The 26,568-nt window shown below is 38.6% G+C and overlaps 1 protein-coding gene across 7 annotated transcripts in view; it reads right to left on the reverse strand.

Annotated features, from left to right (window-relative positions):
- Window positions 1–4,868: 4,868 nt before the first annotated feature.
- The window catches only part of ank1a (ankyrin 1, erythrocytic a), a 314,583-nt gene continuing 292,883 nt past the window's right edge, over window positions 4,869–26,568 (reverse strand). For 6 of the 7 annotated variants that reach the window (XM_061906615.1, XM_061906614.1, XM_061906619.1 and 3 more), the window contains 4 exons: window positions 23,064–23,147; window positions 22,833–22,979; window positions 17,115–17,216; window positions 4,869–9,570 (listed from right to left, as the gene is read on the reverse strand). In XM_061906615.1, the coding sequence (XP_061762599.1) occupies window positions 17,142–17,216; window positions 22,833–22,979; window positions 23,064–23,147 (306 nt within the window). In that variant the 3' untranslated portion in view covers window positions 4,869–9,570; window positions 17,115–17,141. The remainder of the gene's footprint in view (window positions 9,571–17,114; window positions 17,217–22,832; window positions 22,980–23,063; window positions 23,148–26,568) is intronic. The other variant, XM_061906616.1, reaches the window with a different exon arrangement.

Genomic DNA, 26,568 nt, shown 5'->3' on the forward strand with positions numbered 1-26,568 from the left:
GCATTCACTTGTGTGTGTATGAGCCGCATATATTATGTGAGTGGGCCTGCACACTGTTTTTATGGAAGAAAAGCGGACGTGGCGACATGTAGAGAACGCCAAAAGCAGTGCTTTTACGGCCCGCCCCCAATATTATTGTCCGGGTGGAAATCGGGAGAAATTCGGGAGGGGCACTGAACTTCGGGAGTCTCCCGGGAAAATTGGGAGGGTTGACGAGTATGAGTATTAGCGGTGAATGTGGTGTTACGGTGGCCGGCCAGCTCTAATGTTAATTTGATATTGCCTCAAGGGGCAAATGAAATTACACGGCGGGCCAAATTTGGCCCGTGGGCCAGAGTTTGATACCCATGCTCTAGGGCATTGGTTCTCACCCTTTTTTCAGTGATGTACCTACCCCCTGTGAACACTTTTTTAATTCAAGTACCCCCTAATCATAGCAAAGCATTTTTGGTTGAAAAAAAAGAGATAAAGAAGTAAAATATAGCACTATGTCATCAGTTTCTGATTTTTTAAATTGTATAAGGGTGCAAAACATTGCTCATTTGTAGTGGTCTTTCTTGAACTATTTGGAAAAAAATATATAAAAATAACTAAAAACTTGTTGAAAAATAAACAAGTGATTCAATCATAAATCAACCAATCAATCAATAATCAATCAAGCAATGTTTATCTATATAGCTCTAAATCACAAATGTCTCAAAGGACTGTACAAACCACTACGACTACGACATCCTCGGAAGAACACACATAAGGGCAAGGAAAACTCACACCAGGGGGCAAGGAGAACTCACACCCAGTGGGACGCCAGTGACAATGATGACTATGAGAACCTTGGAGAGGACCTCATATGTGGGCAACTCTCCCCCCTCCCTCTAGGGGACCGAAAGCAATGGGTGTCGAGCGGGTCTAACATGATACTGTGAAAGTTCAATCCAGTGGCTCCAACACAGCCGCGGGAGTTCAGTTCAAAGCGGATCCAAGACAGCAGCGAGAGTCCCGTCCAAAGGAAACCATCCCAAGCGGAGTTGGATCAGCAAGCAGCATAGAGATGTCCCCAACCGATACACAGGCAAGCGGTCCATCCTGGGTCCCGACTCTGAACAGCCAGTACTTCATCCATGGCCATCGGACCGGACCCCTTCCACAAGGGAGGGGGGGACAGAGGAGAAAAAGAAAAGAAGCGGCAGATCAACTGGTCTAAAAAGGAGGTCTATTTAAAGGCTAGAGTATACAAATGAGTTTTAAGGTGACACTTAAATGCTTCTACTGAGGTAGCATCTCAAACTGTTACCGGGAGGGCATTCCAGAGTACTGGAGCCCGAATGGAAAAGGCTCTATAGCCCGCAGACTTTTTTTGGGCTTTAGGAATTACTAATAAGCCAGAGTCCTTTGAACGCAGATTTCTTGCCGGTACATATGGCACAATACAATCAGCAAGATAGGATGGAGCTAGACCGTGTAGTATTTTATACGTTAGTAAAACCTTAAAGTCACATCTTAAGTGCACATGAAGGCAGTGCAGGCGAGCCAGTATAGGCGTAACATGATCAAACTTTCTCATTCTTGTCAAAAGTCTAGCAGCCGCATTTTGTACCAACTGTAATCGTTTAATGCTAGACATGGGGAGACCCGAAAATAAAGATTTCTACACATAGAAGTAATCATCAACTTAAAGTGCCCTCTTTGTGGATTCTAATAGAGATCCATCTGGATTCATGAACTTAATTCTAAACATTTCTTCACAAAAAAAGAAATCTTTAAAATCAATTTTTATGGAACATGTCCACAAAAAAAATCTAGCTGTCAACATTGAATATTGCATTGTTGCATTTCTTTTCACAGTTTATGAACTTTCATTCATATTTTGTTGAAGTATTATTCAATAAATATATTTATAAAGGATTTTTTAATTGTTGCTATTTTTAGAATATTTAAAAAAAAAATCTCACGTACCCCTTGGTATACCTTCAAGTACCCCCAGGGGTACGTATACCCCCATTTGAGAACCACGGCTCTAAGGGACGCGGGGGGTGCTAGAGCCTATCCTAGTTGCACTCAGTCGGAAAAATTGTGTGGAGAATTTAAATAAATAAAAAAAAAGCCAAGCTATTCCACTAAAATTGACCAGACTGCTCAAATAAATTAATGAGTAAAAATAAATATGTAATTTATTTATTTAGTTTTTCATTACTTTTTTACATTTGTTACTGCGTGTAAAAATCTAAACTGCAATCACACCAGTGACGCTCGCCAGACACACCAACAAGCTTGTTCATAGATGTAATAATTAACTCCTGATAGAAAATTGCCATTTGCTATATTTGTTACATCTTTGTTAAATGGGACAATGCACATTAATAAACATAATGTCAAAGTTTGTTGTTGACAAACCCCAAGATGCAGAGATGGAAGCAGGCATGGAGTGAAAAAACATGATTTAATATAAAATACTAGAACAAAACCAAACAAAGGGTACAAACAAAAAGCGCGCACGTGGGCGGACAACAAACAAAAAGGCCTAGCGTGGAAGCTCGCAGTTATCTAGCAGGAAAGAGAAGTCGTACTCATAAGAAGAAAACAAACTGGAAGCAGGGAACAAAAGACAGTAAGCTAAAAACATCTAACTAAATATAGCTTACCGCAACGCTGCATTGACTCGACAAGATACGACACGACAGGTAGCAATGACAAGAGCGATAAGAAGTGACATCGACAAGACAATAATCCAGCACTGACTGGAAGACAAAGCAGGTACAAATAGGAGTAGGCTGATTGACACCAGGTGTGGCCAGGTGCCAATCAGCCGCATCTAAGGGGAAACAAAGCACTCAGGGAGACAAACAGGAAGCTGAACCAAAATAAGAGTGCTGACAGGAACTAAGGACAGGAAATACTAAACACACAGAGGAAAAACTAAAACACAAACTGTCAGTGGCAAACCTGATACATAAAAAGGTGCCAAATCGGAGCCAAACGCTAGGTCCCATCTGTAGTCCGTGGCAGCTTGATGGCTGAAGATCAGGGCAGATCAGGAACAAAGTGAGCACAGTAGTTAAAGATGGATAAGTGCTAAATTGTTGCATATAATAATTGTGCTGAAGGAAAAAAATCCACATCTCCTTTGGCTTAGTGAGTAAAAGTGCTGCTATTATAGTACTATTACACAAGTACTTAGCAATAACAGATGTGTTTACGCATGGAAAACTGTACCAAAAAAAGGTATCAGTGTATAAAATATTGCACAAAATATGAATACATAACTTTTAGAATGGAAATAGAAATTCCCAGAAATCTATTGGAACTAATGCCAAGTATTTGTAGCTTTATTATATATCCATGCTATTGTCTTTGAAAGTGATTTATCACCTATAACCCAGCAGATACTAAAGCCAAAAAAGCCAACTACTAGCAAAAATTAGTAAAAAAACAAATATTTATGGAGAGCTTTTTTGCAAAAGAAAAAGGCCGGGGGCTCTCACTAATTCAACGCTATGGTGAGTTTTTTTAATGTATTAATTTTTCATGCATTTATCTGCCACACATGGAAGGCCAGTCCGTGAAAATAATGCCTACATTAAACCGGTCCCTGGGGCAAAAAAGGTTGGGGACCCCTGTTCCAACAGATTTTTCCGCCTGTTTTGCCTAGTCGTTTATGTTCTTAATAGACGCTATCGCTGTGGCGTGCTGCCTGTTAGCATTTCAGTTTGGCTTCAGCTTTTTAGCATTAGCACGTTCGAGCTACAGAGTTGTTCAGCATCATACTGGTAGCTGCTTAATAAAGCATGCTTGTATATTCAGTCAATCAATCAATCATCCATCCGTTTTCAACCGCTTGTCCCGTTAGGGGTCGCAGGGGTGCTGGGGCCTCAGCTGCTCAGATCACAGCTGTGTTTGGGCGGAAGGCGGTGTACACCCTGGACAAGTCGCCACCTCATCACAGGGCCAACACAGATAGACAGACAGTATTCACACTCACATTGACACTCTAGGGCCAATTTAGTGTTGGATCAAAGTTCATTTATATCAATGTTTTTCAACCTTTTCTGAGCCAAGCCACATTTTTTTTATTGAACACATCCAGAGGCACACCACTAGCAGAAAACATTAAAAATTAAACTCTGCAGCCAACATTACAGTAAAAAGTCATTCTCGCAATTGTTGTATATGAATTCAAATCATGGTTTGAATATAAAGCTATAGCTCTTGTCTCAAAGTAGGTGTACTGTCACGACCTGTCACATCACGCCATGACTTATTTTGAGTTTTTTGGTGTTGTCCTGTGTGTAGTCTTTTAGTTCTTGTCTTGCGCTCTTATTTTTGTGTTGATTGTCATGTCATGTATGGATGTACTTTGTGGACGCCGTCTGCTCCATACGCTGTAAGTCTTTGCTGTCATCCAGCATTCTTTTGTTTACTTTGCAGCCAGTTCAGTTTTAGCTTCGTTTTGCATAGCCTTCCGTAAGCATCAATGCCTTTTCTTAGCGGCACTCGCCTTTTTGGTTTAAGCCTTTGGTACCTTTTTACCTGCAAACCATCGTCATCGTTCCCGACATATACAAAGCAATTAGCTACCTGCTGCCACTTACTGATATGGAAGAGTATTACACGGTTACTCTGCCGCGCTCTAAACAGCACAGACACTCAACAACGGCACATTTGCGGATTCTAATCACTGGTTTGCAAAAAATATTTTTAACCCAATTAGGTGACATTACATAATCTCCTGCACCACACCAAACAATATCTCATGATACACTAGTGTACCAGTGGTTGAAAAACACCGATTTGTACAGCCCTTAATCACAAGTGTCCCAAAGGGCTGCACACGCCACAATGATGGAATTATTCAATGAATGACCGTACACAAAGACATTGCATTTCTTTATTAATTTTGTAAATGTTGAGCTGGTGTACAGAGTAGGTTGTCAACAGATGTTCTTGGAGTTGATTAGACTTTTTTTTTTTTTTTGTACATGTTGACTTTAAATTGATGTCGGATTCCCCATAACAATAATAAAAAAATGCAAACGAAACAAGTCCAAATACCCGCGAGACCCATAATTCATCCTCAGGTGCAGGCATTACCCAGAAGTCAACAGTCTCTTTGTAGCTACATGGGTTCGATGCTAAAAGTACATCCATAACATAACTAAAATCCCAGTTGACAAGGAAGGGTGCATAGCATTCTAAGTAAATATATATTCTCATATATTTCATATATATATATATAGCCTTTTATGTTAAAAACATTTTCTGTGCATGTGTGCATTTGCATTCCTTAGTATTGAGTAATATACTATTGCGCTAATATTGTCTTCCATCCACTCTAAAAGGAATATACAGTACATGTCTTCCTAGTTTTTGCAATGGTAACATTTTGCATGAATGGGTGCATGGCATCTCCATTAGTAATTGACCATCCCTCTGCGGGCACGAAACACAAGACTCCTCTACAAAGTGTCGCCACGCGGGAGCGGCGTGGACCGGGGGAAGGCTGTGTCGAGGGGGAAAAATGCTTGTCATCTGCCAACCATTGGAGCCGCCAAGCTTCATTGCTATTTGTTTTATAATAGACCCCCCCCCCCATCCCAACCCAACCCTGACATCATCAGTGGCCCCTGCTTGAAAAAAATAAGCCCATAAGGGAGAGGACACCAATACACACATTTTTTTTTTGGTGCATTACAAAAAGAACATACTAGAAAAAATATCCAATGAAAAGATTAAAAAAATGCCATAGTCGAGTATGTTTGCAATGAAAACAGGGTGCTAACAGCAAATAGAGACAGTATATTTCATCTCATCTACTAAATATTATAGTCAACACATTATTAACACCTAACGGTATTACCAAGACTTGACATTCATCATCTCTCAACATATGATATAGTGTTTATTGCAACTTGTTGTGAGAATAACATCAAGACACAAAAAAAGGCTTGCAGGTATTAAAGATGGGATGGCACAGATATTTCCCTTGATGAGTAACAAAAACTTGCAGATTTGGACGTTGTGTCAACCGTAAAAGAGGGAAAAAGTGATCGAATGTGCATTTCTAATGTACTGACATCATTTCCGAGGGGTGTAACGCTGCGACTAACAGACTGTGACACCCAAACTGTGTGTCGTTACACAATCGGTTTATTTGCGTAGCTACTTATTGCAACTTGCACAATGATTGAGCAAGGGTTGGGCTCACAGGCGTGGGTCCGTCTCTCTTCACAGTGATCGGTGGCTGACTCCGCTACATGTGCACGAATGGCCGAGGAGACAAAACATCGGGAACCCTGACAACCAACACGTGCTGGTCATGTGGGTTAGTCATATATTGGGGCGGAGGACTACTTCATAAGGGGTTAAAAGTAGGGCTGGCGAAAATAACGGGTAAACCCATGTAATTAATCACAAATAATTATCGCATTAATCGTGTATACACGCAGATTAATCACAGAATTTATCATAAAACATTACCAAGTTTTCAGAGGTGTAGTGAATTTGTCGTGCATTCAAGTAAGCCAAAACATTTTTTTGAAATGTTCCTGACTGACATTCTGACAATAACATTGCGTTTTTATCCAAATATTGGAGTCTTTTTTTAAGTCATCTGACTCAACATGCAGTTATTAGATAACCTGTGATTACTATATTTTCCGGAACAAAAGCCACCATTTTTCCCCACGCTTTGACCCCTGCGGCTTATATCTATGGATTTTTCTCCGCTATCGGCTAAATTATGGAATGGATTAAGCAAAGAAATCAAACAGTGCACTAAAATGATCCACTTTAAGAAACCATTCAAGCTCAGATTTAAAAAATTAAAAACACAGGAACCTGATAAAGATATTGAGCCTTGAAAAAGAGAAGAATACTATTAATCTTATAAGGGATGAACAAAGACATCAATGACTTTTCTGTTTTTTTTGATCATCCGTTTTTCCGCCGTGTTACAGGCGCCATTTGGAAACATTCAAGGTATGTAAATAAACATTTTTAAAATATTTCTGTGTAAAAAAAAATCTAATTTTACATCTTATATATCTGCGGTTTATACTGTAGTCTGGTGCGGCTAATATATTTAAAAAAATACGTTTTTTTTACGGTAATCATGATTAATAAAAATATATCTCAACAAGCAGTTATAAGATAACCTGTGATTACTGTATTTATCGGTCTATAAGCCGCTATTTTTTTCCCAAGCTTTGAACCCCGCGGCTTATACAAAGGTGCGGCTAATCTATGGATTTTTCGGTGTGAATATCTCATTTTACAACGTATAAATCTGTGGCTTATAGTGTGGTGCAGCTAATAAATGAAAACAAATATTCTTTCAAAAATTCAGTGGTCCAGAAAATACGGTAATTATGAATAATAAAAATTAACTCAACAAGCAGTTATTAGATAACCTGTGATTACTGTATATTCCGGACTATATGCCGCTCTTTTTTTCCAAGCTTTGAACATCGCGGTTTATAAGAAGGTGCGGCAAATCTATAGATTTTTTTTATGTAAATATCTCATTTTACGACGGACACTATATTGCCATAAGTATTTGGCCACCCATCCAAATGATCAGAATCAGGTGTCCTAATCACTTGGTCCGGCCACAGGTGTATAAAATCAAGCACTTAGGCATGGAGACTGTTTCTACAAACATTTGTGAAAGAATGGGCCGCTCTCAGGTGCTTATGGATTTCCAGTGTGGAACTGTCATAGGATGCCACCTGTGCAACAAATCCAATCGTAAAATTTCTTCGCTCCTAAATATTCCAAAGTCAATTGTCGGCTTTATTATAACAAAATGGAAGACTTTGGGAACAACCGCTACTCAGCCACGAAGTGGTAGGCCACAATAACTGACAGAGGCGGGTCAGCAGAGGAATTATGGTGTGGGGTTGTTTTTCAAGAGTTGGGCTTGGCCCCTTAGTTCCAGTGAAAGTAACTTTGAATGCTCCAGGATACCAAAATATTTTGGACAATTCCATGCCCCCAACCTTGTGGGAACAGTTTGGAGCGGGCCACTTCCTCTTCCAACATGACTGTGCACCCGTGCACAAAGCAAGGTCCATAAGGACATGGATGACAGAGTCTGGTGTAGATGAACTTGACTGGCCTGCACAGAGTCCTGACCTGAACCCGATAGAACACCTTTGGGATTAATTAGAACGGAGACTGAGAGCCAGGCCTTCTCGACCAACATCAGTGTGTGACTTCACCAATGCGCTATCGGAAGAATGGTCGAAAATTCCTATAAACACACTCTGCAACCTCGTGGACAGCCTTCCCAGGAAAGTTGAAACTGTAATAACTGCAATAGGTGGATATAATAAGGGCCTGTAAACACACTCTGCAACCTTGTGGACAGCCTTCCCAGGAAAGTTTAAACTGTATTAGCTGTAATAGGTGCACCGACATCATATTGAACCCTATGGGTTAGGAATGGGATGGCACTTCAAGTTCAAATGTGAGTCAAAGCTGGTGGCCAAATACTTTTGGCAATATAGTGTATATATCTGTGGCTTATGGTATTGTGTTTCTAATATATGAACTTTTTTTTTTTCCAATATTCAGTGGTCCGGAAAATACGGTAATCATGATTAATAAAAATTAACCATTTGACAGCACTAGTTGAAAGTAGTATTTGGACACTATAGGGAGGATATAATAAAACGTCTTATTTCTTATTGCCGCTCTGAAGAAGGCCCCAAACTTTACCTCCGAACACAGTTGCTGAAAATGTCTTATGTCGCGTCAGAGAGGCAAAAGTACACGGAGAGCGTGGGGAATATGTATCCAAGGTCACATTACTATGTGGTATATACACAAAGAGATATAATAGAATATAGGTTCAGATTGAATGGGCGAAACAAGAGGGAGGAATAATACTGTATGGTCCAGAAAAAGCAGCATCATTGGCGTGACATTTTAACAACACATGTAACACAGCCACACACAGAGAGAGAGAGAGAGAGAGAGCATCTTAGTGCATACCATAATATGTACAAGACACACAATATATGCTCCGCTGATGGTTGAAGCTCAACCTGTAAGTGATGTTCTTCGCTAGAGTAGAGGTCATAGTTCACCCCCACATGGTCACTCCCGTTTTTGATGGAACGTTGGCTCGATGTCTCCCTGGTTTAGAAAATGTGTCCCCCCAAATGTATAGCCCACAATGCATTGCATCCCTGTGCCCTCCAAGCATCCCCCTCCCCTTCACTATTTGTGGTTAAAGACAGGCCATGCGGCGGCAGTCGCTCATGCTGACACAGACGATAGGAAACATCTGTTTAGGTTGCTACGTTTTTTTGTCTCTTTTGTTTTATACGAAATCATGCTTTCTAGTTAAGTAGTAGATCCTTTGTCCTCCTGGGTTCTTAAATGGAAATAAAAAGGTCATAAAAACTATTTTTTCCTTCTGGTATGTGCAGCAGCAATGAGTTGGTGCCATTCATTTCTTTCATTCTTTCGGCCTTTTTTGTTTGCGAGTGTTCTTCCGTTTGTGTAAGCTGCTGCTGGTCATGTGTCCATGTAGGAGGTTTTTGGTGATGGGGTGGAGTCCTGCAGAGAACTCTAAAGAGAGAGGAACACATGCAAGTTTAGGAACAAGCTTATGATCTCCTCCAAGCTACATTTGTACATGTCTGTGTAGCTCCTGGGTGGTCCAGGTCATTGTAATCCGCAAAGGTTGAATCGAGGCAAATGGACTCTTCTTGTTTGCTAAAGATGTTTCACCTTTAAACCAAAAGGTGTCCTCTGTTCTTAATTTTTAGGTGTGGAGTTGCCCTATTGATATCTCTGGCAGGTGGGTCCCATGGCGTAGCTGAGGAACGACCATCCTGCATAACATCTCTATGTTTATTTGCCTGATAGGTGGCAAAACAGTTATTTAATGTCCGCTCTTTGTGTGGAAAGAGACAATCTTTGGGGGAGGCATTTCAGGACATTGTTGTACATTGTTGCCCTGACATCTCTAACCCAAGAAATTGTCTCTGTAAGTTGTTGCCGTTGATGCCGGAAAAAAACGCTTGTTAGTGGCCATTCTTCATGTTGAATGAGACAATCTTTGGGGGACGAATATCAGGAAATTGTTGTACATTGGTGCCCTGACATCTGTGACCCAACACCGTCTCTCTTAGTTAATGTCTTTAATGTGAACAAAACAGCTTGTTAGTGCCTAATCTATTTGTAGAATGAGACAATCTTTGGAGGAAAGATGAAAGGACAACAATGTGCAACACAATAATTGTTGTTGTTAGATTGTGAACAACCGTCTTGCATAGCAATAGATTGTTCGGCAGTCAATGTTCCACTGTTCATGTGGAATGAGACCATTTTGGGGGGGAAACTGCATTGTTGTACGTTGTTTCCCTGACATCTCTAACCCAAATATTGTCTCGCTAAGTTGTTCCCCTTTTGTGCCTACTCCATCTGTGGAATGAGACAATCTTTGGGGGAAAGATGTCAGGACAACATTGTGCAACACAATAATTGTTGTTGTTAGATTGTGAACAACAGTCTTGCATAGCAATATATTGTCCGACAATCATTGTTCCACTGTTCATGTGGAATGAGAACAATTTTGGGGGAAAGATGTCAGGACAATGGTGTCCTGACATCTCTAACCCAAAATATTGTCTCTCTAAGTTGTTACTGTTAATGCCGGAAAAAAAACCGCTTGTTAGTGGCCATTCTTCGTGTTGATTGAGATAATCTTTGGGGGAGGGATATCAGGACATTGTTGTTCATTGGCACCCTGACACCTCTAACCCTAATATTGTCTTTTACTTAATGTATTTAATGTGGAAAAAAACAGCTTGTTAGTGCCTAATCCAAATGTGGAATGAGACAATCGTTGGGGGAAAGATGTCAGGACAAAAATGTGCAACCCAATAATTGTTGTTGATGGATTGTGAACAACCGTCTTGCATTGCAATAGATTGTTCGTAAATCATTGTTCCACTGTTCATGTGGAATGAGACCATTTTTAGGGAGGAGAGCTGTCAGTGCATTGTTGTATATCAGTGCTCTGACATCTGAAACCCAAATATCGACCTTCTTACTTAATGTCTTTAATGTGAACAAAACCGCTTGTTAATGCCTAATCCATCTGTGGAATGAGACAATCTTTGGGGGAAATTTGTCAGGACAACAATGTGCAACACAATAATTGTTGTTGTTAGATTTTGAACAATCGTCTTGCATACCAATAGATGGTTCGACAATCAATGCCCCACTGTTGATGTGGAATGAGACCATTTTGGGGGTATATCTGTCAGGACATTGTTGTACGTCGTTACCCTGACATCTCTAACCCAAATATTGTCCCTCTAAGTTGTGGCCCATGATGCCGGAAAAATACGCTTGTTAGTGGTCACTCTTCCCATAGAATGAGACACTTTTTGGGGGAGGGATGTCCGGACACCAATGTCCAACAATGTACAACAGAATAGATTTGTTCTTGTTGTTGGCTTTTGAACAACCATCCTGCATGACAATAGTTTGTTCGCCAGTCTGGTTTAAAAACAGCTCATTAGTGGCCACTCTTCGTGTTGAATGAGACAATCTTTGGGTGAGAGATACTGTAGCAGGACATTGTTGTACATTGGTGCCCTGACATCTGTACCCCAAATAGTGTCCCTCTTAGTTAATGTCCTTAATGCGATCAAAACACTTTGTTCGTGCCTACTTCACCTGTGGAATGAGACAATCTTTGGGATAAAGATGTCATGACAACAATGTGCAACACATTAGGGTTGTTGTTGGATTGTGAACAACTGTCTTGCATAGCAATAGATTGTCCGGCAATCATTGTTCCACTGTTCATGTGGAATGAGACAATTTTTTGGGGAAAGATGTCAGGACATTGTTGCCCTGACATCTCTCCCCAGAAGTTTGTTTTTGTATGTCGTTGACCTTGCTGCAGGTAAAACAGCTTGTGAGTGGCTACTCCTTCTGTGGAATGAGAGAATGTCTGAGAGAGAGATGTCAGGACAACAATGTCCAACACATTATGGTTTTGTTTTTGGCTTTTGACAAACCGTTCTGGATAACAACAGTTTGTTCAACCACTGTGGTTTAAAACCGTCTCATAACTAGTCACACTTTGCGTGGAATGAGACTATCTTTTGAGGGGAGATGTCAGTACATAACACAATAGGGTTGTTGTTCACTTATGAACAACCGTCCTGCATAACAATAGATTGTTTGAAACTCTGGTTTGAAAATAGCTTAATGGCTACTCTTTCAGTGGAATAAGACCACTTTTGGGGGAGAGATGTCAGGACAACCATGTCCAACAATGTTGTCTTGCATAACAATAAATTGTTTCCCCACTCCGGTTCAAAAACATAATTTTTGTGGAATGAGACAATCTTTGGGGGATTGATGTCAGGACAACTATGTCCAACAATGTTGTCTTGCATAACAATAAATTGTTTCCCCACTCTGGTTCAAAAACATAATTTTTGTGGAATGAGACAATCTTTGGGGGATTGATGTCAGGACAAAAATGTACAACACAATAGGGTTGTTGTTGTTGGCTTACAAACAACGGTCCTGCCTAACAATATATTGTTTGCCACTCTTGTTAAATAACGACTCATTAGTGTAATGAGACAATCTTTTGAGTAAAGATGTTAGGATGCGGTTGTACATTATTACCCTGCCATTTCCCCAAAGAGTGTCTGAATAGGTTGTCCACCTAATTAACAGCTCATTGGTAGCTACTCTTTCTGTGGAATAAGACCACTTTAGGGGGAGAGATGTCAGGACAACTATGTCCAATAATGTACAACACAAAAGGGTTGTTGTTCACGTATGAACAATCGTCTTGCATAACAACAGATTGTTCGCCACTCTGGTTCAAAAACATATTTTTTGTGGAATGAGACAATCTTTGGGGGAGAGATGTCAGGACAACAATGCACAACACAATAGAGTTGTTGTTGTTGTTGTTGTTGTTATTGGCTCACAAACAACCGTCCTGCTTAACAATATATTGTTTGCCACTCTTGTTTAAAAACGGCTCAATAGTGGAATGAGACAATCATTGGAGTAGAGATATGAGGACATTGTTGTACTATCAGCCTGTCATTCAAACCAAAAATTGTTTCAGTAGGTTGTTCGACTAATTAACAGCTCATTAGCAGTCACTCTTCCCGTGGAACGAGACAAAACTTGGGGAGAGATGCCAGGTCAACAATGTAAAACATTGTCTTGATATCTCTCAATCTAAAATTGTCTCATTCCACAGAAACAGTGACTGCTAATGGGCAGTTTCACCTACAAGTAAGCGAAACTCTTATTGTTACGCAGAAAGGTTGTTCACCAGCCACCACCTCCAGGGGACACACCCATCAGACACATTCATAAAGACTGTACAACTACAGTAAAACATAAAACTTAGAAGTCTTTTGGATGACACTTAAAACACCTTTAACAAAAAAGGGTTCAGTTGTTTTGATTCAACCTTTGATTTGTTTATCAAGCTGCCTTTTGGGTCAACAAAATGTAAAGAATGCTAAACTATCCTCCACCTTCCAATCCCTACTGGATATAAACAGCATGTAGCAAGAATGGAGTAGGTGCTGGAGGTTGTTTAACATCCACTTGCCAGTTGCTTGAAATACTAGCAATCCAAGGAATGTAAGGACCTCACTTTGCAAACACACAAACATATGCACATAAACACACAGACACGCACACGCACGCACAGGCCTGGCTGCTTTGACCTTGACAGCCACCTCATTTACAGGATTATTTCTGCACCAAGTTTTTCTCAGCTGTTCATGACTGGTCTGCAACATATCTCACTGTAAACTTGTTGTATAAATCTAATTCCATGTGCATTCCCAGCTGCACTCAAAAGATTCAACCCTACCCATACATGATTTTACACATGTATACAGGTACAATATAGTGACTTTATTGCAAACCACTGAACATTTTCTAAACTTTATGAATAAATATATATTTTAAAATGAAGGTTGCATAATGTTTGATGCAACCATATAAATTGCTCTCAAAGTTGATAACCTATTTTAAAGCTACTATTCTGAAGCCAACACAGTTCAATTTAATGGTGGCGTAAGACTGTTTGCATGTTTGGAAGCCACTTTAGGAAGACATGTAGTCAGGGTTGATTTTATAGCCTTTAAATATGCAATGCACAGAAACAAATATAAATACAAAACATGCATAAAACAAAAATCCGTGTTGCATATTTAAAAAAAAAAAAGTTCTATCTTCATCTATTGTAAATTTACACTTAATTAGACACAACGGCAAATGAGATTCAATACCCCAAAAAATGACATTTACAAATATAGTAAACACCATATGAATTTGACAGTAGGTTGAGTACTGTGGTTGTAATTTGCTTTGGTGCACTTTTGTAATGCATTATAGTGGGACATGTTGATAACATTGTTTCAGCTTTATACATTCATACATACATACACACATACATACGTATATATATATATATATATATATGTATATATATATATATATATATATACACACCGTATTTATATATATATGTAAATATATATATATACATATATACACACACACACATTTATATATACACACACACACACACATATATACAGACATATATATATGCACATATATACACACACATATACATATATATAAATATATATACATACACACATATAAACAAATACATACATACATAAACACACACATATATATATATATATATATATATATATATATATATATATATATATGTGTATATACACACACATATACATATATAAATATATATACATACACATACAAACAAATACATACATAAACACACACATATATATATATATATATATATATATATATATATATATATATATATATATATATATATATATATATATATATATATATATATATATATATATATATATATATATATATATAAACATATATCTATATATATATACACATTTACACATATATGCATATACATATATATTAGGGCCGTGAATCTTTGGGTGTCCCACGATTCGATTCAATATCGATTCTTGGGGTCACGATTCGATAATATATCGATTTTTTTGATTCTCGATTCAAAAACGATATTCATAACGATTCTGTATTCATTCAATACATAGGATTTCAGCAGGATCTACCCCAGTCTGCTGACATGCTAGCAGAGTAGTAGATTTAAAAAAAAAAAAAGGTTTTATAATTGTAAAGGACAATGTTTTGTCTATTGATTGCAAAATTGTAAATTTGTTTATTTGTTTTAACTATTAAACGAACCAAAAATATTACTTTTTTTATCTTTGTGAAAACATTGGACACAGTGTGTTGTCAAGCTTATGAGATGCGATGCAAGTGTAAGCCTCTGTGACACTATTGTTCTTTTTTATTATTTTTATAAATGTCTAATGATAATGTCAGTGAGGGAGTTTTAATCACTGCTATGCTGAAATTATAATTAATATTGATGCTGTTGTTGATAATATTCATTTTTGTTTCACTACTTTTGGTTTGTTCTGTGTCGTGTTTGTGTCTTCTCAATTGCTCTGTTTACTGCAGTTCTGAGTGTTGCTGGGTCAGGTTTGGTTTTGGAATTGGATTGCATTGTTATGGTATTGCTGTGTAGTGGTTTTTTGGATTGATTAAAAAAAAATAATAATAAAAAAATAAAAATAAAAAAAATAAAAAATTATAATAGATTTTTTAAAAATGAGAATCGATTCTGAATCGCACAACGTAAACGATTTGATTCGTATTCGAATCGATTTTTTCACACACCCCTAATATATATGCATACATATATATACATATATAAATACATACTGTATATATGTACACACACACATACACACACACACACATATATATATACATCTATATATACACACACACACATATATATATATATATATATATATATATATATATATATATATATATATATAAAGATCAAACAATGTACTAAAATGACCCACTTTACGAAATTCAATTCAACCTCTAGTGTTTACTAAGTAACGGGTAGAAGAATATTGATAAACATTTTGAACCTTATTAAAAACTGCCACGTTACGGACACTGTTTGGAAACAGTTTTATTTATATATATGTATATATATATATTATAATATATATATATATATATATATATTTATACACAGAGTATATACACATATGCATTTATATATATATATATATATATATATATATATATATATATATATATATATATATATATATATACATACACACATACATATGATATAAAGACTTCCATTAGACGGACCTTTGCAAAGATAATAATGTTCATTATCAGATTAGATGTATTATTTTATGATTGTGAGTGTGTTGTAATTTGCACTGGTGTAAAAATGAAATACATCACACCAAGAGCTGCAATATTTTTCCATTATATATGCGTGTGTATGTATACTTTTACATATATACATATATATACAGATCACATGTATACATATACATATATATACAGATCACAATATATCATCAATCATAAAATAATACATCTAATCCAATAATTATCTTTGCAAAGGTCCATTTTATGGATCTCTTTAGATCAGGGGTGTCCGGACCAGGAACGTGGGGGCCACTTTAATCCATTTTGTGAAATAAAGATGCCAAAAGCAATACAAGCTAAGCTTCCTAAATTAAAATATCCACATCTTAGCTTTGTGTTGTGAGTCAAAAACACATTAGGGTATCATTTAATCAAAAATATTATAAATCATTAATTTATTTTAATTTACAATATGTAATAAATGCCATAGTGTGGCTTTCACTTTATGGGCTCATTGACGAGCAATGCTCCACTTAGCTCTTAATCTGTGCCCCCGAGGCCGCCTTTTGGACACTCCTGCATTATACTCTGCAGGCATACAGTACCTAGTTAAAAGTCCACACAATGCAGGTGATGTAAAAGTGCAAGTGACAGAGTGAGTGCATATTGTGGGGTTGAATTGATATTTTGCATGTATGCTGTTGCATCATGATTATTAGTGAAGTTAAAGTGCATTCAGTGACATTTAATCCACAGACAAGAATGGATTAAATGGTCTCGCCTAGCGTGAGGCGCACTGTGGGTGAGTCCCGTACCTGCGGGAAAGCAGCACTCAGCCTGCCTCACTGCTTAACTCTCCGCAGACTGGCACATTTCACTATCTGAGCACCTTTCTTCATAGTATCCACAGTATCGGGCTACAGTCGGAGGAAAAGATGGGATGACAGGGGCGGAACCAAAGGTGGGAGGGAATATTAGTGGAGGGAAACAAGAGGGGAGAGAGAAAAGAGGATGGACAGAATAAAGAGTAAGAGGTGAAGGAATGGGAGAACAAGGGGGGAAAGTAAGAAATGATATATACATATAAACAGTCAGAAGTGATGGCTGGCAGCCGACGATAATTTAGTGGACTCTAAGGGTGGAGTGATGGAGCACACGGTCTCAGGTGAAGCACCACAGACTTTAATGAGGTCATATCCATGAAGAACTCATGAACGTACAAACATGTGAGGTAGGTGCACTTTAGCCATTGTTATGCTTAGCGATGGAATATTTAACACACGTGTGAGCATGAAACCTGGAGAAATGACAGCAGCGGATCACTTTACATGCATTGGAACCTCTAAAGATGAACGCCCCAAATGTGGTTAGATGCCCTCAAAAGGTACTGTATGTCGCGATACTTCAACTAAGCGAGGCTATAAAGGCTCAACTTCGGAAGCGTGTGCTGTGTTTTTTCTCCGATTTTACTACAAAAGCGTACCTGTGACGGCAAAGAGGAAACGTGTGCTAATAACCATAGAAACAGAAACGGAAGGTATGGCAACGCCAGACATGTGAGCACCCTTTGAGGAAGGAAAGAGGAACATTTCTATCAGCACAAAAAAAATTATGAAAATCAAGACAACAATTCCTACAATTGGGTGCATTTCTTAACTATATTTCACTTTTTGATTTATTGTCATCTACCAAATCTTTTGGCTGTCTTTCACACGTACACGTCCCATTTAAAGGCCTACTGAAATGAGATTTTCTTATTTAAACGGGGATAGCAGGTCCATTCTATGTGTCATACTTGATCATTTCGCGATATTGCCATATTTTTGCTGAAAGGATTTAGTAGAGAACATCGACGATAACGTTCGCAACTTTGGGTCGCTGATAAATAAGCCTTGCCTTTACCGGAAGTAGCAGACGATGTGCGCGTGACGTCACGGGTTTAATGCTCCTCATATCCTCACATTGTTTACAATGAGCTATTCGGACCGAGAAAGCGACAATTTCCCCATTAATTTGAGCGAGGATGAAAGATTTGTGGATGAGGAAATTTAGAGTGAATGCCTAGAAAAAAGAAAAAAAAAGTTAAAAAAAAAAAAAAAAAAGCTAGGTGAGTGAGAGGTATTCAGATGTTTTTAGACACATTTACTAGGATAATTCTGGGATTTCCTTATCTGCCTATTGTGTCGATAGTGTTTTAGTGAGTTAAATAGTACCTTAAAGTCAGAGGGTTGTGGCCACGGGTGTGTTTACGCCAGAGTCTCTGAGAGAAGTCACGGCAGCTGCAGGATGAGGCTGGCACTGCTGATCTCCAGTAAGAGGCAACTTATTTCCACAATTTTCTCACCGAAAACTGCCGCTTAACATGTAGTCGGGATCCATGTTCGCTTGACAGCTCTGATCCATAGTAAAGCTTCACCTCCGGGAATTTTAAACAAGGAAACACCATGTGTTTGTGTGGATACAGGCTAAAAGCTTCCCAACTCCATATTTCTACTGTGACTTCACCATTATTAATTGAACAAATTGCAAAAGATTCAGCAACACAGATGTCCAAAATACTGTGTAATTGCTCAATGAAAAGAGACGACTTTTAGCCGTAAGTGGTGCTGGGCTAATATGTCCCCTCCAACCAATAATGTCACAAACACACGTCATTGCGTCATCATTCCGAGACGTTTTCAACAGGAAACTCCGCGGGAAATTTAAAATTGTAATTTAGTCAACTAAACCGGCCGTATTGGCATGTGTTGCAATGTTAATATTTCATCATTGATATATAAACTATCAGACTGCATGGTCGGTAGTAGTGAGTTTCAGTAGGCCTTTAACGTACGCATAATTTTACTTTAGTAGATCATTTACTAAAATTATTATTATTGAAATTGTAATGTAAAATTGTATAACATGCATGCAAAGAACTCTGAAAACGTTTCACATTTGCCAACTATATTCTCCGGCCATATACTTCGGGTGTTGTAAAATCTGTTTACATCCGTCACGTCAGAAATATACTTTCTCGCTGGCTGCTAATAAATGCTCCGGAATTAAACTGGTTCAGAACTAGCAGTGTTCGGATTGTAATCATCCAAATATGATTAGCAGCAAAGCGGAAAGCCGTCGAGGTAGCCTAGCAAGATGATGCTAACTCTGCTAACTAGCGAGCTTGTTTCGCCGCCCCGATTGTCTCGCTGTCCTGCAAATCAGTGCTTGTGGCTAAGGCAAGTGTTCAACAAATTTTGTTTGGATCCTATTTTTTTTTATTTCTTTAAAAAACGCAAAAGTTATATTTTAACGGAAAAATGCGTACTTCCGCTTTTTTGGGGACATTTCACATGCCTGCAACAAACTGTGTGAACGGGTGTGGTTGCTCAGTGCCCTTTGAGCCATTCTAATATCAATTACATAGACTAATTGATGTTTAGACGGTAATGTGAATAGCATGCTGACTAATACAATACCTATAAGATAGGGCTGTTAAAAATAATGAATTAACTCGTGATTATAAGCACCAAAAATTCCATTAATCATGTTCATACGCAGATTAATCACCTAATTAATTCTGACAGTATGGTCACCTGAAAGTCGGTACGGGTCGTTATATGGTCAGTGATTGGGTTAATGCGTAAGCCAGTTCAAAGACGAGCGAAGAGACTCAAATCGGCAAATTTCACTTCAAAATACACGCTGACTGGACTTTCGAATAAACTGTCACCAAGTTTTGATTAAATAAGTGTAGCTCATAAAACATTTGTTTTAAAAACCCTGACAATTTTGGCCAAATATTGGGGTTGTTTTTGAGGTAATCTAAACTAAGCAAGCATAACCTGTGGTTAATCGTGATAAATCCAAATTCAAAAGTGTGATTAATAAGGTTAAAAACATTATTTGTTTGACAACACTAGTATAAACGTTTCAAGCTTCATTAGAAAGGTGCATTGTTTTACTTAATAAAAACAGTTTTATTACACAGTAGTTACTGTAGCTGACTACTTGTATGGCAGTTGGATATGTGAATAAATGTTTTCACCTGTACAGTTAAAAAGGTTATATGATGGCGACCAATTAATTAACTTACTTAAAACTCACTGAGGGCCTGATCTACATGTGCTAAAAAAGAACAATGAAATTGTGTGTACTATTAGTGGGCGTGTTTGCAGGTGATCTCCTACAATTAATATGTAGTGCAATTTAAATGAGGATTGTGCTTGTATACCATTTGTCACCATAGAGACACTCATTTTTACACATTTATGGGCATCATATTGACCAATCTGTGGCGTTTCATCCTGTTGTTGACAGGCAGCACACAAATATAATGTCTACCTACTTTTTTAGGCTATATTGAAGGTGACGAGCTAGACAACAGAATCTATTTTTAGCACGCTAAGAATGCGCTTTTGGAGGCGCTGCTTGGTTGTGATGGTGCATCTGGAATGATCTAGATGCAAGAAAATGCATTTTGCAAGAAGTTTTTGCTCCAAATATCTCAAAATCAAATAATTGAATTTGTTTTAATCAGTCCTTTAAGTCATCCAGCGGCTACAACATTATAAAATGTCACTTTGGAATAAACAAAATATGCAATGTTTTCATTTCTGACAATCTGAATATGTTGACATGCACACAAACTGAATATCATCTCTCAATCCTCTGTCTTTCAGCGCGATCACTTCTTTTCACACAGCCATTTGTGCTTAACTGTGCCAGTTTATTTTCCCCCAAAAATGCTAAATATGGATGAATAATAGCGGCCGCAGAACAGTTTTTTGCCTTGATAAATCACATAGCAAGAGCCTGTGTTGTTGACAGGCAACACACATATATAATGTGTGCCAATTTTTCGAGTTTATATTGAAGGTGACGAACAAGACAACAGAACCTATTTTTAGCACGCTTAGTTGCGATGGTGCATTTGGAATGATCCAGATGCGAGAAAATGCATTTTGCAAGAAGTTAGTTCTCCAAATATCTTAAAATTAATTAATCGAATTTGTTTTAATGAGCCCCTTAAGTCGGCCAGCAGCTATAACTTTTAAAAATGTCACTTCGGAATAAACAATAATATCTAATGTTTTCATTTCTGGGCTTAACGGTGGCAGAGGGGTTAGTGCGTCTGCCTCACAATACGAAGGTCCTGAGTAGTCTGGGGTTCAATCCCGGGATCGGGATCTTTCTGTGTGGAGTTTGCATGTCCTCCCTGTAAATGCGTGGGTTCCCTCCGGGTACTCCGGCTTCCTCCCACTTCCAAAGACATGCACCTGGGGATAGGTTGATTGGCAACACTAAATGGGCCCTAGTGTGTGAATGTGAGTGTGAATGTTGTCTGTCTATCTGTGTTGGCCCTGTGATGAGGTGGCGACTTGTCCAGGGTGTACGCCGCCTTCTGCCCGATTTTAGCTGAGATAGGCACCAGCGCCCCCCGCAACCCCAAAGGGAATAAGCGGTAGAAAATGGATGGATGGATGGATTCTCATTTCTGACAATCCGAATATGTTGACATGCACACGGACTGAATATCAACTCTCAATCGTCTGTCTTTCAGCGCCATTGCTTCTTTACACACAGCCGATTGTGTGTAACTGTGCCAGTTTTCCCCCCCATCCATCCATCCATTTTCTACCGCTTATTCCCTTTTGGGGTCGCGGGGGGCGCTGGCGCCTATCTCAGCTACAATCGGGCGGAAGGCAGGGTACACCCTGGACAAGTCGCCATCTCATCGCAGGGCCAACACAGATAGACAGACAACATTCACACTCACATTCACACACTAGGGCCAATTAAGTGTTGCCAATCAACCTATCCCCAGGTGCATGTCTAAATATAAACGCATAATAAGCGGCCGCAGAACAGTTTTAGCCTTGATAAATCCCATAGCTGGAGCTAAATGATTACGTCTGCATCTTTTCTTCCAGTATAGTGAGCATTCTACTAATCAGCATATGTTCTGCATACTGTATACATGAAGACTAAACTATTTTGTTCTTTTAAGAGACACAATTATTTACGCACAAGTTTATGTTTGCAAGTGTTTAGAAGATCAGGCCCTTACAGTATTTTTTACCTTTCAGACACCACATTTTCCTCCCACCTTTCCAAAACATGCATGTTAATTGGAAACACTGAATTGTCCATCGGTGTTAACGTGAGTGGTTATAGTGGTTGTATGTGCTGTGATGGACAGGCCACTACCAGGATAAGTAAGGACACATTGAATTGATGGGAAAATAAGAAGCAAGTCAGCGAATTATTTCGCTTTAGAGGTTCCACTGTCTCCACTGGAGTCTCATCTCACTCGACCAACTCTTCTTTTCTACTGCTTTGAGATGATTGTCATTACACTGAAGCTCATGCATGTTAAGCTAATTGGTGACCTTGATGAGGGCCCAAGTCAGGACCTCCGTCAAGCATCGCCAGGACACATGATGTTAATCAAAGCGTCACATCAGATGACGGCGTCATCTGATAACAATCAGTCCATTTGGCCTAAAGGGGGAGGGGGTGGTGCCAGAACCGGCTGCAGATCAGAAGCCCACCTTGCTGCTTTCCCGGCCCAGGATGGCGTAGCTCATAAACTGATCGGCGTCTACTTCTAGCTCGTTGGCGTCTTGCAGCGAACCTCCCACGCTCACGTCCTGAACGCCTTCTTCGCCCTTGCCTCTGCGCACAACCTTTCGCACGATCTATCACGCCACAGGAGGGAAAGGAGATTCAACATTCCTATCCAGTGCATGATATTTCCGGATGAGGACAACAACACGTCTGACCTTTTTGGTGATAATGTTTCCATGTTCATCTGTAAACTGCTCCTCGCTGACCTGCTCCCCATGAAGATCTTCAGCCTCATCGCCCTGTCGACAAACAAGTAATCAACATAGCTGAAAATCCCTGGAGAGGTTCGAGTGGTGCAGAATATTCAGCGCAATCTTTCTTAAGTATCACTATGGATTAACTTCTTTTGACACCTAAATGTTAAAATAAGTCCTTATGGATGTATTTTGTGCTCAGGTTTATCCTTTTTAACCTTGAAATAACAACAATGGCCTGCTTGTAACCTATCACCTATCTTTACCACTGACATTAATCATACTATTCATTAGAGGTGGGTCAAACCATACAAGGAGTTTTGTTGTGTCCCTCAAAGTGTCAGTTTGCGAAAGAAGAAACATGTGACTTACAGTTTTTTCCAAATGCATAAACACTAAATTTAAAATGTTCACACAGTTAAAAAAGTCTAGACACAGTAAACAAAACCACTGTGCATATTTGCCTAATATTAGGCATAGACTCTGCTTCACAGTTTTTGCGAAATATTACACACAATGCTTTATAAACACCTTCCCATCTTGCACACATAAAAGGATTGTGATACACACATCTTCACGTCTTGCACATAGATAACGATTGGTTGGTACAAAATGCGGCTGCTAGACTTTTGACAAGAACAAGAAAGTTTTATCATATTACGCCTATATTGGCTCACCTGCACTGGCTTCCTGTGCACTTAGGATGTGACTTTAAGGTTTTACTACTTATGTATAAAATAATACATGGTCTAGCTCCATCCTATCTTGCCGATTGTATTGTACCATATGTCCCGGCAAGAAATCTGCATTCAAAAGAGTCTGGCTTATTAGTGATTCCTAAAGCCCAAAAAAAGTCTGCGGGCTATAGAGCGTTTTCCGTTCGGGCTCCAGTACTCTGGAATGCCCTCCCGGTAACAGTTTGAGATGCTACCTCAGTAGAAGCATTTAGGTCTCACCTTAAAACTCATTTGTATACTCTAGCCTTTAAATAGACCTCCTTTTTAGACCAGTTGATCTGCCGCTTATTTTCTTTTTCTCCTCTATCACCCTCTCCCTTGTGGAGGGGGTCCGGTCCGATGACCATGGATGAAGTACTGGCTGTCCAGAGTCGAGACCCAGGATGGACCGCTCGCCTGTGTATCGGTTGGGGACATGTCTACGCTACTGATCCGCCTCCGCTTGGGATGGTTTCCTGTGGACGGGACTCTCGCTGCAGTCTTGGATCCGCTTTGAACTGAACTCCCGCGGCTGTGTTGGAGCCACTGTGGATTGAACTTTCACAGTATCATGTTAGACCTGCTCGACATCCATTGCTTTCGGTCCCCTAGAGGGGCGGGGGTTGCCCACATTTGAGGTCCTCTCCAAGCTTTCTCATAGTCATCATTGTCACTGGCGTCCCACTGGGTGTGAGTTTTCCTTGCCCTTGAGTGGGTTCTTCCGAGGATGTCGCAGTCGTAGTGGTTTGTACAGTCCTTTGAGACATTTGTGATTTAGGGCTATATAAATAAACATTGATTGATTGATTGATTGTGATACACACCTTTTCTCACACACTAGGATTGTGATACACACATCTTTATCTCCAGATTTTTTTTCAAACCTTGCTGTTGCCTAAGCCTGCAGATGGAACCTAAATTCTATGCTGCGGAGGAAGCTCATTTCGGCCACTTGTATCCGTGATCTTGTCCTCTCGGTCATAACCCAAAGCTCATGACCATAGGTGAGGATTGGAACGTAGATCAACCGGTAAATTGAGAGCTTTGCCTTCCGGCTCAGCTCCTTCTTCCCCACAACGGATCGATACGATATTGTAAAAGCTGATAAAGTAGTTTACATCATACTAGCTCTACTTAAATGCATACTTATCAGCAACGTTCCTTCTAAGGTACGCGCCTGTGCAATTGCACACTGCTTACGCGTCCTCTGCGCACGGCAAATATAGGACGCGCACAAAATCGGATAAAAACATAAGCGCATAACAGTGTGCACGTCTGCCGTCGCTCACATGTGCGCCACTGAATGCTCAAGGAGTTTTGGCGTTTGCTCACACATGTGAACATTTAGAGGGAAAATTGCTTATCAGTGTGTTACATTGTGTCAACTACAGTTGCTTTAAAACAAGCTGGTGAGCTCTCAGTAATCTAAATACATGGTTAGAGACAACAACGATATATCCTTTAGATCAGGGGTCACCAACCTTTTTGAAAGCAAAAGCTACCTACTTCTTGGGTACTGATTAATGGGAAGGGCTACCAGTTTGATACACACTTAAATAAATTGCCAGAAATAGCCAATTGGCTCAATTTAACTTTAACTCTATGTTATTATTAATAATTAATTATATTTTTATTTGTGGAAACACTGATCATCTTAATGATTTGTCACAATAACTATATAGAAACAAATAAATATATGTATTTAAAAAAGGGTATTTCTGTCTGTCATTCCGTCGTACATTTTTTTTCCTTCAACGGAAGGTTTTTTTGTAGAGAATAAATGATGAAAAAAAACAAACACTTAATTGAACGGTTTTAAAGAGGAGAAAACACCCAAAAAATGAAAATGTAATTTTGAAACATACTTTATCTTCAATTTTGACTCTTTAAAATTTGAGATTCAACCGAAAAAAATGAAGAGAAAAACTAGCTAATTCGAATCATTTAAAAAAAATTTAAAAAAAAGAATTTATGGAACATCATTAGTAATTTTTCCTGATTAAGAATAATCTTACAATTTTGATATCATGTTTTAAATAGTTTAAAATACAATTTGCACTTTGTTAGAATATATAAAAAATTGGACCAAGTTATATTTCTAACAAAGACAAATCAGTATTTCTTCTAGATTTTCCAGAACAAAAATTTTAAAATATTTTCAAAAGACTTTGAAATAAGGTTTAAATTTGATTCTACAGATTTTCTAGATTTGCCAGAATATTTTTTTTTAAATTTAATCATAATAAGTTTGAAGAAATATTTCACAAATATTCTTTGTCGAAAAAACAGAATCTAAAACGAAGAATTAAATTAAAATATATTAATTATTCATTACAATAAAAAAAAAAGTACTTGAAAATTGATTTGAATTGTCAGGAAAGAAGAGGAAGGAATTTAAAAGGTAAAAAAGTCCTAAAATCAATTTTAATGTTGTATTTTTTTCTTTAAAATTGTCTTTCTGAAAGTTATAAGAAGCAAAGTAAAAAAAAAAAATACATTTATTCAAACAAGTCTTTAAAATATTTTCTTGGATTTTCAATTTCTATTTGAGTTTTGTCTCTCTCAGAATTAAAAATGTCGAGCAAAGCGAGACCAGCTTGCTCGTAAATAAATACAATTTAAAAAATAGAGGCAGCTCACAGGTAAGTGCTGCTATTTGAGCTATTTATAGAACAGGCCAGCGGGCTACTCATCTGGTCCTTACGGCCTACCTGGTGCCCGCGAGCACCGCGTTGGTGACCCCTGCTTTA

The sequence above is a fragment of the Nerophis ophidion genome, linkage group LG07, assembly GCF_033978795.1.
Source record: "Nerophis ophidion isolate RoL-2023_Sa linkage group LG07, RoL_Noph_v1.0, whole genome shotgun sequence".
In the NCBI taxonomy this organism is placed as follows: Eukaryota; Metazoa; Chordata; class Actinopteri; order Syngnathiformes; family Syngnathidae; genus Nerophis; species Nerophis ophidion.